Source organism: Cetorhinus maximus, chromosome 4 (assembly GCF_964194155.1).
Source record: "Cetorhinus maximus chromosome 4, sCetMax3.hap1.1, whole genome shotgun sequence".
Lineage (NCBI taxonomy): Eukaryota > Metazoa > Chordata > Chondrichthyes > Lamniformes > Cetorhinidae > Cetorhinus > Cetorhinus maximus.
The window spans coordinates 2,881,943-2,896,338 of NC_135882.1; the positions used below are offsets into that span (position 1 = coordinate 2,881,943).

At 48.0% G+C, this 14,396-nt stretch overlaps 1 protein-coding gene across 1 annotated transcript; it reads right to left on the reverse strand.

The window, feature by feature from the left end:
- Positions 1–2,750: 2,750 nt before the first annotated feature.
- LOC144679403 (thyrotropin-releasing hormone receptor-like) lies at positions 2,751–12,682 on the reverse strand. Its single transcript, XM_078539760.1, has 2 exons — positions 11,900–12,682; positions 2,751–3,164 (listed from the first exon to the last, which is right to left on the reverse strand). Exons 1-2 carry the CDS (start codon positions 12,680–12,682, stop codon positions 2,751–2,753), a joined length of 1,197 nt encoding a protein of 398 aa, XP_078395886.1.
- Between the last annotated feature and the right edge of the window lie 1,714 nt (positions 12,683–14,396).

Genomic DNA, 14,396 nt, shown 5'->3' on the forward strand with positions numbered 1-14,396 from the left:
CTACAATAGTGAAGACACTTCAAAACTATTTGATTGGCACTTTGGGACATTCTGAGGTTGTGAAAGGCACTATATAAACGCAGGTGATTTCTCAATATTGCAGACTTTAAAAATCATGGGGCACAGAATGCAAGTCATTTTCTAAAACATGAAGCATTGAATAAATCTGAGATTTCCCTGGAGAGGTTTCGATAATCCATTTAATTAGTGTGCAGGGCTACATGAACTTCTTAAATGGGGAGAGTTGGGGAGGTGATTCCTTATTCTCTGGGGGCTTGAATCGAGAAGGTTCAGTCCATACTGTTTAATGATTTATATACTCAACATTAAGAAAATATAACTAAATGTGAAAATGATTATTTTGAGTTTTATTGCCATATCTCAGTTCTAGTTCAATCTTAATTCACACCAGTTTTTTTTAACATGCAGAAACACATTGTGTGATTATATTTTCCTGGGAAAAGCATTGTTTGATCAATAAGAAAAATGAAAACTGAAAATATCAGGATTTTGAAGGCAGCTGAAAATCCTAGAGGGGGCAGGGAGCCAATCAGAAGATGAAAGGCAAAGTTGGGTGAACATATTTTTGAATAATTACATAGAAACCACGCAAAGCATTTCTGTAAAAACACGTTGGATCAAAAATACCATCAGTTGTGTTCCTGCTGCACGTTATATACGGTGAGTCGTGGCCTGATAAGGGGCAGTTAGAGAGAAAGAAAGACTTGCCTTTCTAGAGCATCTTTCACAATCTCAGGACATCCCAAAGTGCTTCACAGCCAATGAAGCACTTGTGAAATGTAGTCACTGTTGTAATGTAGGAAATGTGGCAGCCAGTTTGCGCACAGCAAGCTCCCACAAACAGCAATGTGGTACTGACCAGATAATCTGTTTTAGTGATGTTGATTTTGCGATAAATATTGGCCAGGGCATCAGAGAGAACTCCCCTGCTCTTCTTTGAAATAGTGCCAAGGGATCTTTTACATCCACCTGAGAGGGCAGACATGGTCTTGGTTTAAGCTGACATCAGAAGATGGCACCTGTGACAGTGCAACACTCCCTCGGTACTGCACTGGTGTGTCAGCTGGGTAACATGCTCAAATCTCTGGATTCTCAAATGGAGCTCGAACCTTCTGACTCTGAGGCAAGAGCGCCACCACCAAGTCAAGGCAGATGCGTTATGGTGGATTGTCCCAGTTTACCACAGTATAGAGACACATCCAGGTCAATACCCAGAACTACTTCCCCATAGCTAATTCAAAGCACAAGCTCACTCTGCAAAAAATAACTTAACCTTCGGCATTTTAAAGTCAAGATCTCAATTAAAGATTTTCTCCTTTCCTGATAACAACCATTGACCCGTTTGAGGGGATTAGAATGTGTTTTGTCACTGCTCATTTGTAGCAGGTATTCCATGCTAATGATGAAATGATCTCTGCCTCACTTCACCTTCTTTCTGCAAACTTCAGCTGAGAGTTTTTATTTTAAACTTGTAAAATCCAATTCCCCTTTTCAATGATGTTCCAGTCTCTGCTCCACTTAACATTTTGGTGCTGCATTCTGAATTCGGATCACGCTCTGAGAAAGGGGAGAAAAATCTCTCAACCTCCCCTTTTACCCCAGTTGCCAACTCTGTTTGGATGCATTCCTGGGAGCCCCACTTGGTCAAATCGCTTCTCTCCGTCGCCAATATTTTTATAAGTGAATGAATTAAAGTGTCCCGAGAAAATGGAAAGGCAAACACGCATTTATTTCTAATTCCGTTGTTCCTTACTCCTGGAGAATTAGCAACCCCTTCCTCCACCCATATTGAGATCATTCTCAATCTGTTTCCTCGTGTTCCCAATTACCCAACCAACGGAAACCATCATTCATTATTCACTCACAAATCCTTTCACCGTTTTGAAAATGACAAAGGACCCAGTGTTTCTCCGGACCTACAGTCCTCCATTCTCTGAAATCTCACTGCCCCCTATCTAAAACTCTCCGATAATGGAGGTGCCCTATACTCTGACCTCCATTTCTGGTCTTTCATTGCTGTCGCTAATCCAGGTTTATGATAAAAACTGTACACAGAAATTTGGCAGGTTGCAGTTCTGAGTGAGTGGAGTAGACTGGGGGACCAGGCGCTGTGACCATTCCAAAAAGGGTGTGAGCTGAGCCTTGGCGGTTTTTTTCGAAGCCATGTTAAAACTTTCCGAGCTGTGTAAACCATGGAAGAATAAAACCTGCGCAAAGAGTTGGAGTTCAAATCCCCCTAACTGTAAATAACAAACTCTGAGAAAAATGAACTCAGTTCTAATGCGCTGAACATACACCAGTATCCTGAGGGCCAGATTCATTTGCAGTGTCATAATGATAATCCCCCCCTGTTTGGATTATCTGAATCCCTATTTGAATTTCTTATCCCTGGGCAGCATCTCAAATGTTGATTATTCTATACATTATTGGCACAGGAAACTGTCATATCCACATTAAGCTGGTACAACACACCACAGCCCATAGTCACGTTGACTATACTTTAAATAATGACACAGAATTCACAACGCATACAGTGATGCAAAAGGAGCTGTTTTGTATGTTCCATTCATCAGATTTTTGGGGGAAATTGTACAGAACTGTTCATGGCCATGTACATATTGATTTCCTCCAGTGTTTCTTGATCCCGATATTACTCATGCACAGTTAATGCCTTGTATATTTTTGTTAACACACCTAACTCGTTTTGAGTGGACATACTCAGCCACATGTCAGACTTGGCTGACCACCACCTGTGTCGATCCACCGGCAGCAGCAAAGGAGGCTTTCTTGGAGGGCAAGAACTGCTCCGTGATGTCTTCGAGCTCAGTATTAAAGTGGTCAGGGCTTCCACTGAAAGGTTCTTTGAGGCTGTAATTGAGAGCCACAGCGTAACTAGTGGGTTTCTCCGACTGCTTCTCCTCACACTTGTATAGCTTTCGGAAGGCTGCCCTGAATTTCTGAGACATCAGGTTGTAAATAACAGGGTTGACGGCGCTGTTCAGATAGATACAGACTCGGCAAAACAGCAGGATCCAGGGATCAGTGAAGGGTCGGCTAAGGAAGGAGTTGATGACCACAAGGGTCCTGTAAGGCATCCACAGAAGAGCAAAAAGAATGACCACCACTACCAACATCTTGGTGACCTAAACAGTCAAACAGGAGGAAGCATCCTTTAAGCATTGATACTGACCTTAACAACACAAACTTTGATCAGTTTCTATTTCTCTTTAACGTCAGCTATGTACTACTGTCCTAAACCCTGGCTAACATAGGGTTTAACTGCGAGAATGTAGTTGAGGGACCACCTCACATATTTTACACAGCCACAATAACAGCGGCAAGGCACATCAGCGCTTGTACCTTTAACAGCCATAGTTCCAGTCTGGACGGATTTAATTCTTTTACATTCACATCCCCACACCAAGGAATTGAACATAATGTCCAGGCTGAGGCTCCCAGTGCAAAACTGAGGGAGTGCTGCACTGTCAGAGGTGCCACCTTTCAGATGAGGTGTTAAACCCAGGCTCTATGCGGTGGAGGTAAGTGTTCCCACAGAGCTGTATTGAAGAGGGGGAGTTCTCCCCAGTGTCCTGGCTAATAGTTACCCCTTAATCAACCAAACAAAAACAGATTATCTGGTCATTATCAAATTGCAGACTGTGGGATCTTGCTGTGCACAAATCAGCTGCTGCATTTCCTACATTACTGCAATCACTATTGCGATGACCCAAATGCTTTGGGAAAAGCCTGTTTTTTATATTTATATGATGTCCCCTTTAAGAGCAAAGTGAACCGTGGAACATTCCTCAAATGTCACAGAGAGAGAATGACGGGGAGTCAGTGTGACACAGAGAGAGAGTGACGGGGAGTCAGTGTGACACAGAGAGAGAGAGTGACGGGGAGTCAGTGTGACACAGAGAGAGAGTGACGGGGAGTCAGTGTAACACAGAGAGAGAGTGACGGGGAGTCAGTGTAACACAGAGAGAGAGTGACGGGGAGTCAGTGTAACACAGAGAGAGAGTGACGGGGAGTCAGTGTAACACAGAGAGAGAGTGACGGGGAGTCAGTGTGACACAGAGAGAGTGACGGGGAGTCAGTGTGACACAGAGAGAGTGACGGGGAGTCAGTGTAACACAGAGAGAGAGAGTGACGGGGAGTCAGTGTGACACAGAGAGAGAGTGACGGGGAGTCAGTGTGACACAGAGAGAGAGTGACGGGGAGTCAGTGTGACACAGAGAGAGAGAGTGATGGGGAATCAGTGTAACACAGAGAGAGAGTGACAGGGAGTCAGTGTGACACAGAGAGAGAGAGTGACGGGGAGTCAGTGTGACACAGAGAGAGTGACGGGGAGTCAGTGTAACACAGAGAGAGAGTGACGGGGAGTCAGTGTGACACAGAGAGAGAGAGTGACGGGGAGTCAGTGTGACACAGAGAGAGAGTGACGGGGAGTCAGTGTGACACAGAGAGAGAGTGACGGGGAGTCAGTGTGACACAGAGAGAGAGAGTGATGGGGAATCAGTGTGACACAGAGAGAGTGACGGGAAGTCAGTGTGACACAGAGTGAGAGTGACGGGGAGTCAATGTGACACAGAGAGAGTGACGGGGAGTCAGTGTGACACAGAGAGAGAGTGACGGGGAGTCAATGTGACACAGAGAGAGTGACGGGGAGTCAGTGTGACACAGAGAGAGAGTGACGGGGAGTCAGTGTGACACAGAGAGAGAGTGACGGGGAGTCAGTGTGACACAGAGAGAGAGTGACGGGGAGTCAGTGTGACACAGAGAGAGAGTGACGGGGAGTCAGTGTGACACAGAGAGAGAGTGACGGGGAGTCAGTGTGACACAGAGAGAGAGTGACGGGGAGTCAGTGTGACACAGAGAGAGAGAGTGATGGGGAGTCAGTGTAACACAGAGAGAGAGTGACGGGGAGTCAGTGTGACACAGAGAGAATGACGGGGAGTCAGTGCGAAACACAGAGAGAGAGTGACGGGGAGTCAGTGTGACACAGAGAGAGTGACGGGGAGTCAGTGTGACACAGAGAGAGTGACGGGGAGTCAGTGTGACACAGAGAGAGAGTGACGGGGAGTCAGTGTGAAACAGAGAGAGAGTGACGGGGAGTCAGTGTGACACAGAGAGAGAGTGACGGGGAGTCAATGTGACACAGAGAGAGTGACGGGGAGTCAGTGTGACACAGAGAGAGAGTGACGGGGAGTCAATGTGACACAGAGAGAGAGTGACGGGGAGTCAGTGTGACACAGAGAGAGAGTGATGGGGAGTCAGTGTGAAACACAGAGAGAGAGTGACGGGGAGTCAGTGTGACATAGAGAGAGAGTGAAGCGGAGTCAGTGTGACACAGAGAGAGAGGGACGGGGAGTCAGTGTGACACAGAGAGAGAGTGACGGGGAGTCAGTGCGAAACACAGAGAGAGAGTGACGGGGAGTCAGTGTGACATAGAGAGAGAGTGAAGCGGAGTCAGTGTGACACAGAGAGAGAGGGACGGGGAGTCAGTGTGACACAGAGAGAGAGTGATGGGGAATCAGTGTAACACAGAGAGAGACTGACGGGGAGTCAGTGTGACACAGAGAGAGAGAGTGACGGGGAGTCAGTGTAACACAGAGAGAGAGTGACGGGGAGTCAGTGTGACACAGAGAGAGAGTGACGGGGAGTCAGTGTGACACAGAGAGAGAGTGACGGGGAGTCAGTGTGACACAGAGAGAGAGTGACGGGGAGTCAGTGTGACACAGAGAGAGAGTGACGGGGAGTCAGTGTGACACAGAGAGAGAGTGAAGCGGAGTCAGTGTGACACAGAGAGAGAGGGACGGGGAGTCAGTGTGACACAGAGAGAGAGTGATGGGGAATCAGTGTAACACAGAGAGAGACTGACGGGGAGTCAGTGTGACACAGAGAGAGAGAGTGATGGGGAGTCAGTGTAACATAGAGAGAGAGTGACGGGGAGTCAGTGTGACACAGAGAGAGAGTGACGGGGAGTTAGTGTGACACAGAGAGAGTGACGGGGAGTCAGTGTGACACAGAGAGAGTGACGGGGAGTCAGTGTGACACAGAGAGAGAGTGACGGGGAGTCAATGTGACACAGAGAGAGAGTGACGAGGAGTCAGTGTGACACAGAGAGAGAGTGACGGGGAGTCAGTGTGACACAGAGAGAGTGACGAGGAGTCAGTGTGACACAGAGAGAGTGACGGGGAGTCAGTGTGACACAGAGAGAGAGTGACGGGGATTCAGTGTGACACAGAGAGAGAGTGACGGGGAGTCAGTGTGAAACACAGAGAGAGTGACGGGGAGTCAGTGTGACACAGAGAGAGAATGACGGGGAGTCAGTGTGACACAGAGAGAGAGAGTGATGGGGAGTCAGTGTAACACAGAGAGAGAGTGACGGGGAGTCAGTGTGAAACACAGAGAGAGTGACGGGGAGTCAGTGTGACACAGAGAGAGAATGACGGGGAGTCAGTGTGACGCAGAGAGAGAGTGACGGGGAGTCAGTGTGACACAGAGAGAGAGTGACGGGGAGTCAGTGTGACACAGAGAGAGAGTGACGGGGAGTCAGTGTGACACAGAGAGAGTGACGGGTAGTTAGTGTGACACAGAGAGAGTGACGGGGAGTCAGTGTGACACAGAGAGAGTGACAGGGAGTCAATATGACACAGAGAGAGAGTGGCGGGGAGTCAGTGTGACACAGAGAGAGAGTGACGGGGAGTCAGTGTGACACAGAGAGAGTGACAGGGAGTCAGTGTGAAAAACAGAGAGAGAGTGACGGGGAGTCAGTGTGACACAGAGAGAGTGACGGGGAGAAAATGTGACACAGAGAGAGAGTGACGGGGAGTCAGTATGACACAGAGAGAGTGACGGGGAGTCAGTGTAACACAGAGAGAGTTACGGGGAGTCAGTGTGGACACAGTGAGAGAGTGATGGGGAGTCAGTGTGACACAGAGAGAGGATGATGGGGAGTCAGGTTGACACAGAGAGAGAATGACGGGATCTCAGTGTGACACGTAGAGAGAGTGACGGGGAGTCAGTGCGAAACACAGAGAGAGAGTGACAGGGAGTCAGTGTGAAACAGAGCGAGAGTGACGGGGAGACAGTGTGACGCAGAGAGAGAGTGACGGGGAGTCAGTGTGACACAGAGCGAGAGTGACGGGGAGGCAGTGTGACACAGAGAGAGTGACGGGGAGTTAGTGTGACACAGAGAGAGTGACGGGGAGTCAGTGTGACACAGAGAGAGAGTGACGGGGAGTCAGTGTGACACAGAGAGAGAGTGACGGGGAGTCAGTGTGACACAGAGAGAGTGACGGGGAGTTAGTGTGACACAGAGAGAGTGACGGGGAGTCAATATGACACAGAGAGAGATTGGCGGGGAGTCAGTGTGACACAGAGAGAGAGTGACGGGGAGTCAGTGTGAAAAACAGAGAGAGAGTGACGGGGAGTCAGTGTGACACAGAGAGAGAGTGACGGGGAGTCAGTGTGACACAGAGAGAGAGTGACGGGGAGTCAATGTGACACAGAGAGAGAATGACGGGGAGTCAGTGTGACACAGAGAGAGAGTGACGGGGAGTCAGTGTGACACAGAGAGAGTGACGGGGAGTCAGTGTGACACAGAGAGTGTGACGGGGAGTCAGTGTGACACAGAGAGAGAGTGACGGGAAGTCAGTGTGACACAGAGAGAGAATGACGGGGAGTCAGTGTGACACAGAGAGAGAGTGACGGGGAGTCAATGTGACACAGAGAGAGAGTGACGGGGAGTCAATGTGACACAGAGAGAGTGACGGGGATTCAGTGTGAAACAGAGAGAGAGTGACGGGGAGTCAGTGTGACACAGAGAGAGAATGACGGGGAGTCAGTGTGACACAGAGAGAGAGAGTGATGGGGAGTCAGTGTAACACAGAGAGAGAGTGACGGGGAGTCAGTGTGAAACACAGAGAGTGACGGGGAGTCAGTGTGACACAGAGAGAGAGTGACGGGGAGTCAGTGTGACACAGAGAGAGAATGACGGGGAGTCAGTGTGACACAGAGAGAGAGTGACGGGAAGTCAGTGTGAAACAGAGAGAGAGTGACGGGGAGTCAGTGTGACGCAGAGAGAGAGTGACGGGGAGTCAGTGTGACACAGAGAGAGAGTGACGGGGAGTCAGTGTGACGCAGAGAGAGAATGACGGGGAGTCAGTGTGACACAGAGAGAGTGACGGGGAGTTAGTGTGACACAGAGAGAGTGACGGGGAGTCAGTGTGACACAGAGAGAGAGTGACGGGGAGTCAGTGTGACACAGAGAGAGTGACGGGGAGTCAGTGTGACACAGAGAGAGTGACGGGGAGTCAGTGTGACACAGAGAGAGAGTGACGGGGAGTCAGTGTGACACAGAGAGAGTGACGGGGAGTCAGTGTGACACAGAGAGAGAGTGGCGGGGAGTCAGTGTGACACAGAGAGAGAGTGACGGGGAGTCAGTGTGAAAAACAGAGAGAGAGAGTGACGGGGAGTCAGTGTGACACAGAGAGAGAGTGGCGGGGAGTCAGTGTGACACACAGAGAGAGTGACGGGGAGTCAGTGTGAAAAACAGAGAGAGAGAGTGACGGGGAGTCAGTGTGATACAGAGAGAGAGTGACGGGGAGTCAGTGTGACACAGAGAGAGAGAGTGACGGGGAGTCAGTGTGACACAGAGAGAGAGTGACGGGGAGTCAGTGTGACACAGAGAGAGAGTGACGGGGAGTCAGTGTGAAACACAGAGAGAGTGACAGGGAGTCAGTGTGAAAAACAGAGAGAGAGTGACGGGGAGTCAGTGTGACACAGAGAGAGTGACGGGGAGAAAATGTGACACAGAGAGAGAGTGACGGGGAGTCAGTATGACACAGAGAGAGTGACGGGGAGTCAGTGTGACACAGAGAGAGTTACGGGGAGTCAGTGTGACACAGAGAGTGGATGATGGGGAGTCAGGTTGACACAGAGAGAGAATGACGGGATCTCAGTGTGACACGTAGAGAGAGTGACGGGGAGTCAGTGTGACACAGAGAGAGTGACGGGGAGTCAGTGTGACACAGAGAGAGAGTGACGGGGAGTCAGTGTGACACAGAGAGAGTGACGGGGAGTCAGTGTGACACAGAGAGAGTGACGGGGAGTCAGTGCGAAACACAGAGAGAGAGTGACGGGGTGTCAGTGTGACACAGAGAGAGTGACGGGGAGTCAGTGCGAAACACAGAGAGAGAGTGACGGGGAGTCAGTATGACACAGAGAGAGTGACGGGGAGTCAGTGCGAAACACAGAGAGAGAGTGACGGGGAGAAAATGTGACACAGAGAGACAGTGACGGGGAGTCAGTATGACACAGAGAGAGCGACGGGGAGTCAGTGTGACACAGAGAGAGTGACGGGGAGTCAGTGCGAAACACAGAGAGAGAGTGACGGGGTGTCAGTGTGACACAGAGAGAGTGACGGGGAGTCAGTGTGACACAGAGAGTGACGGGGAGTCAGTGCGAAACACAGAGAGAGAGTGACGGGGTGTCAGTGTGACACGGAGAGAGTGACGGGGAGTCAGTGCGAAACACAGAGAGAGAGTGACGGGGAGTCAGTGTGACACAGAGAGAGAGTGATGGGGAGTCAGTGTGACACAGAGAGAGAGTGACGGGGAGTCAGTGTGACACAGAGAGAGAGTGACAGGGAGTCAGTGTGAAACAGAGAGAGACTGACGGGGAGTCAGTGTGACACAGAGAGAGAGTGACGGGGAGTCAGTGTGACACAGAGAGAGAGTGACGGGGAGTCAGTGTGACACAGAGAGAGAGTGATGGGGAGTCAGTGTGAAACACAGAGAGAGTTACGGGGAGTCAGTGTGACACAGAGAGAGAGTGATGGGGAGTCAGGTTGACACAGAGAGAGAATGACGGGATCTCAGTGTGACACGTAGAGAGAGTGATGGGGAGTCAGTGTGACACAGAGTGACGGGGAGTCAGTGTGACACAGAGAGAGAGTGAGGGGGAGTCAGTGTGACACAGTGAGAGAGTGATGGGGAGTCAGTGTGACACAGAGAGAGAGTGACGGGGAGTCAGTGTGACACAGAGAGAGAGTGACAGGGAGTCAGTGTGGACACAGTGAGAGAGTGATGGGGAGTCAGTGTGACACAGAGAGAGGATGATGGGGAGTCAGGTTGACACAGAGAGAGAATGACGGGAACTCAGTGTGACACAGAGAGAGAGTGACGGGGAGTTAGTGTGACACAGAGAGAGACTGACAGGGAGTCAGTGTGACACAGAAAGAGAGAGACGGGGAGTCAGTGTGACACAGAGAGAGAGTGACAGGGAGTCAGTGTGACACAGAGAGAGAGTGACGGGGAGTCAGTGTGACACAGAGAGAGAGTGACGGGGAGTCAGTGTGACACAGAGAGAGAGAGATGGGGAGTCAGTGTGTCACAGAGAGACTGACGGGGAGTCAGTGTGACACGGAGAGAGAGTGACAGGGAGTCAGTGTGACACAGAGAGAGCCATGGGTAGTGACTGTGACATACAGAGAGATTGCATTATCAAAAATAATTTTTATAAGTTGGACTGATATTCGACAAAGTAACTTGATTGATTGAAATCTAAATTAAAGTTTATAAAAGATCAGTAGTGCCATGCTACCTATATAACTGATCTTGTTTTAAATCTACTGTTTTACGGATTGTGGCACAACCTTTGATGAGTTGGATATTTTAACTATATATTAGTGGTATAATAATTTTCATAAAACACTGGGTAGGTTTTACCTTTTTACACATCATTGAGTTAAGTTGTAAAGCTGACAATTAGTGTGAGATTGCTGATGAGAAGTACATATGGGCAGTTAAGAGTTTACTGAACTTAACTCGTCTCCTTTGCTTTCACACTCAGATACTGAAGAATCTAATAGAAAAATCCTGCGGATGCTGGAAATCTGAAATACAAACTGGAAATGCTGGAAACACTCAGCAGGTCAGGTCGCATCAGCAGAGAGAGAAACAGAGTCAACAGGAAGAGTGTTCTGGATTTAGAAACTTTCTGCCCGTTGAGTCCTCTTCCAGTCTCTGACCCCATCCACAGCCATTGCCATGCGTGCTGGGGTTCAGTCTGTTAGAAGGCAGCCATTCAAGAATCTGCCTCTGAGATCACTGTGTCTGATTGCTGGCTGGAGGAGGGTGGGGGGTTAATTCATTGCAGCTCATTGCAAGACGGCCTTCACTATGTCTGCACACTGCTGAGGGAGTGCAACAGGAGCTGGAGGAGCAATGGAAGGCACTCACTGCGTCACCCCCAGCACCACGGGCAACATCAGCTGCAATGGAGTTCTCATGCTTTGGTAAGCCTCTGTCACTAGGCGACATCAGCTTTGCCACTTTTTGCCATTCAAGGTCAGAACTGGCATGCTGCTCAGACCTCCTGCTGTGCACTTGCTTCCTCTGAGTTGCTGAGGTGCTGACAGAGCATGCAACCCTGGGATAATTGCAATCTCAGTGGAAGGTTGCAGTGAATTGCTTAATTATCCACCCAGAATAGCTTCCTGCTGCTCCTGAGTGTCAAACTGAGCCGGCTACCTGGGAAAAGTGACAGGAACATCCTGGGATCCAGCCTGACACATTTTCCTCCAATTCTGCTTCTCCACCCATGTCCACCACTTAAAACCCACCTCCAAGTGCCTGGTAAAATTCAGCCCAGGGTTTTAGGTCAATAACCTTTGGTCTGTGTATTTGCAGCATTTCCTCTTTCCATTGCTGAAGACGCGGTCTGTGAATGGCTGCTTGGAAGACACAGGGATATTCTGGTGTCTCCATGGGCAGAGAAGTGAAAATCTTACTTTTCGTCTTGCAGGTGACATTAGCAAATCATCGAGGGATGGGGAAGGGGAGATCCCAATACAATGACTGGCTGTACTTGCCTGTTTTCTGGATGTAGCTGTAGTGTTGGATGTTAACGTGTCACCTGCTTGTTGATGGTCAGTGGATCTGTCCTGCTTTTCCTTACTGTTGTCTGTCGGATCAGTGGGCATGGGATTCAAAAACAAAATTCTACTGATCATCCAGTACAGGACAGTGGCCAGGACCAGAGGTGCAACGTAGAACATAAAGAAATCGAGAAAATAAATAGGCAGGTAAAACTTTCTGGAGACCTTGTAGTCACACGCCACCACAGTCATATCTTTGTAGATGGTCTGCTTGATGTCTAATAGGAAGAACCACATCACACAATATAGACAGGTGAAAGCCCAGACTAACAGGATGATCTTTTTTGCTCTGGATTTAGTGCAGATAAACTGGGCTTTCATTGGGTGGCAGATAGCAATGTACCTCTCGATGGTGAAGGCAGTTATAGAACAGGAGGACACATTGATCCCCACATATTGGAGATAGGTGATGCTCAGGCAGCCCATGTAACCATAAATCCATGATCTGTAGATGGTGTTGGTGATGTTGGGTAGACCTGCAGCCATCAATACCACCAGGTCAGCGATCGCCAGACTCACCAGGTAACAGTTAGTGGGCGTTCTCATGTGTTTCGTGCCGAGGACCACAAAAACCACCATGGCATTACCCATGATACCCACTCCACATATCATCAGGATGAGGGATATGCTCACCACCTGGTACCCATGACTGTGCTCCGTCCTGTTCCCAAACACCTTGTCCAGCTGCTCCTCATTGTAGTAGGTCAGGTTCTCCATGGCTTAGGTGAAGTGGTTCCAGTTTCTTTCTCAGAGTTATTGGGACTGTATTGTTACTGAGCAGAATCAGCCAATTGTCCACATCTCTCTTGAACTGTGGTGGACAGAAGGAGGGATATCTGTTAAGGGTTTGACTCAGTCAATGAAAGTGTTAAAAAATTAATTTAGCTAAAACACAATGAAAAATCCTTTGAGAAAATCACACACAGTACTTTCATGCACACATACAGATGCAAAGGCCTTAAGAAGAGGCTTTTCCAGACAGGGAAACAGGCATGAGAGTGCGGCAGCTGTGTTTCAGAAAAACATGTTTTGATTCTCAAGAACCTCTTGAACAAAAGGGCCTAATCGTAAGGCAGACAATGATTAGGTTATTCTAAAAGCGACAGATTTTCTTTAAATTAGAGACTTGGGTAAACGAGTCAGTCAGCTTTGTACGATCATCAATGAGTCATGACCTTAGATAGATTTCCTCATAGCTGAGACAAGGCAACAGAAAACTACACTTTACACTTTTGATTATAAGTATAAACTAATTTGTTATTTGTTTGAATATCCTACTTTTATGTTCTAAGTGGATTTGAAGTTTGCAATTACTTCTAGGTGAATTAATTTGTATTTATTTTTGCATTTATATTTAGATGAATTAGTTTATCGTGCATTTACACTTTAATATTCAAAATATAACTATAATGTAATCCAAGACTTATAATAAAGTATTATAAAATAAACATTATAAAAGGTTGTAGTCTCAGTAAATCTCAAGGTCCCTAACTCTTCTAGGATTCTCTAATGGTGAATTCTAAGGTAGTAAACTCTCCAGTGAGTTAATTTCTGCTATAGTATACCTGTAAAGCATATTGTATTCTGAGATATGTGTGTGTAGTCCAAATACTCCCAGGGGGGCGGGCGGCGAGGGTATTTTATCTTAAAACCAAGTCTAACATAGCTGACTTAAACTCTCATGATGATTTAAAATCTTTTTTAGTTGAGAATTCAAACTGGCATCAAGTTCGACTAAATAAATTTACCTCGCGGTGCTGGAGAGTAAAGATAACAGGACCCTAACATATCTACACCAGTCATAAGCAGGAACATGAAGACAGATAAGAGGGCAATGTCTGTATCATTCTCTTCACTGTCTTCCAAAAAAACACCCTATACAGAACAGTATCAATTAAAGTCTTTATTTTAAAGACACCCGTTAACTAATGTTACCGTCTACAATAGACCCCCACCCAGAGATAACGGGCAGGATACCTGAGTTCAGGTACAGTTATCCATTTTCAAATTTATACCCAGGTATGGCCACATGATTTGCGACAGGGTGACTGATATAAACGGGGAGCAGGGACAGTGAGAAACAAGTGAACATTTTGCAGAATGGGACAAAAATTAGGATAGGGGCCAACCGGGAACTCCCTTGTGCACCAGGTTCTCCCTCTCGTGTCCCGGGATACAATCAACAACAACAACAAACAAAAAAATCCCGAAAGATCCGGCACAAACTGTTCAATATTTCCCTATATTCAGCTCAAAAATGTACTGTAACTTGGAGCCTTAGCGAAACCATGTTTGGAATGTTCTATCCACCCATGCCCGGGATTCCGAAAGGGAACCCAGTTTGTCAATGTCTCAGTGAGGCTCTACCCTCCCAAATCTCCCCATCTCGGAGTATTCCCATCGATTTCTCCCCTCAATATTCCTTCCTATC

Coding starts and splice junctions, on each gene's coding strand:
- LOC144679403 (XM_078539760.1), bottom strand. CDS start 12,682: ATGGAGAACCTGACCTACTACAATGAGGAGCAGCTGGACAAGGTGTTT. Junction 3,165..11,899: donor CAGCTACATCCAGAAAACAG/GCAAGTACAGCC, acceptor TTGACTGTTTAG/GTCACCAAGATGTTGGTAGT.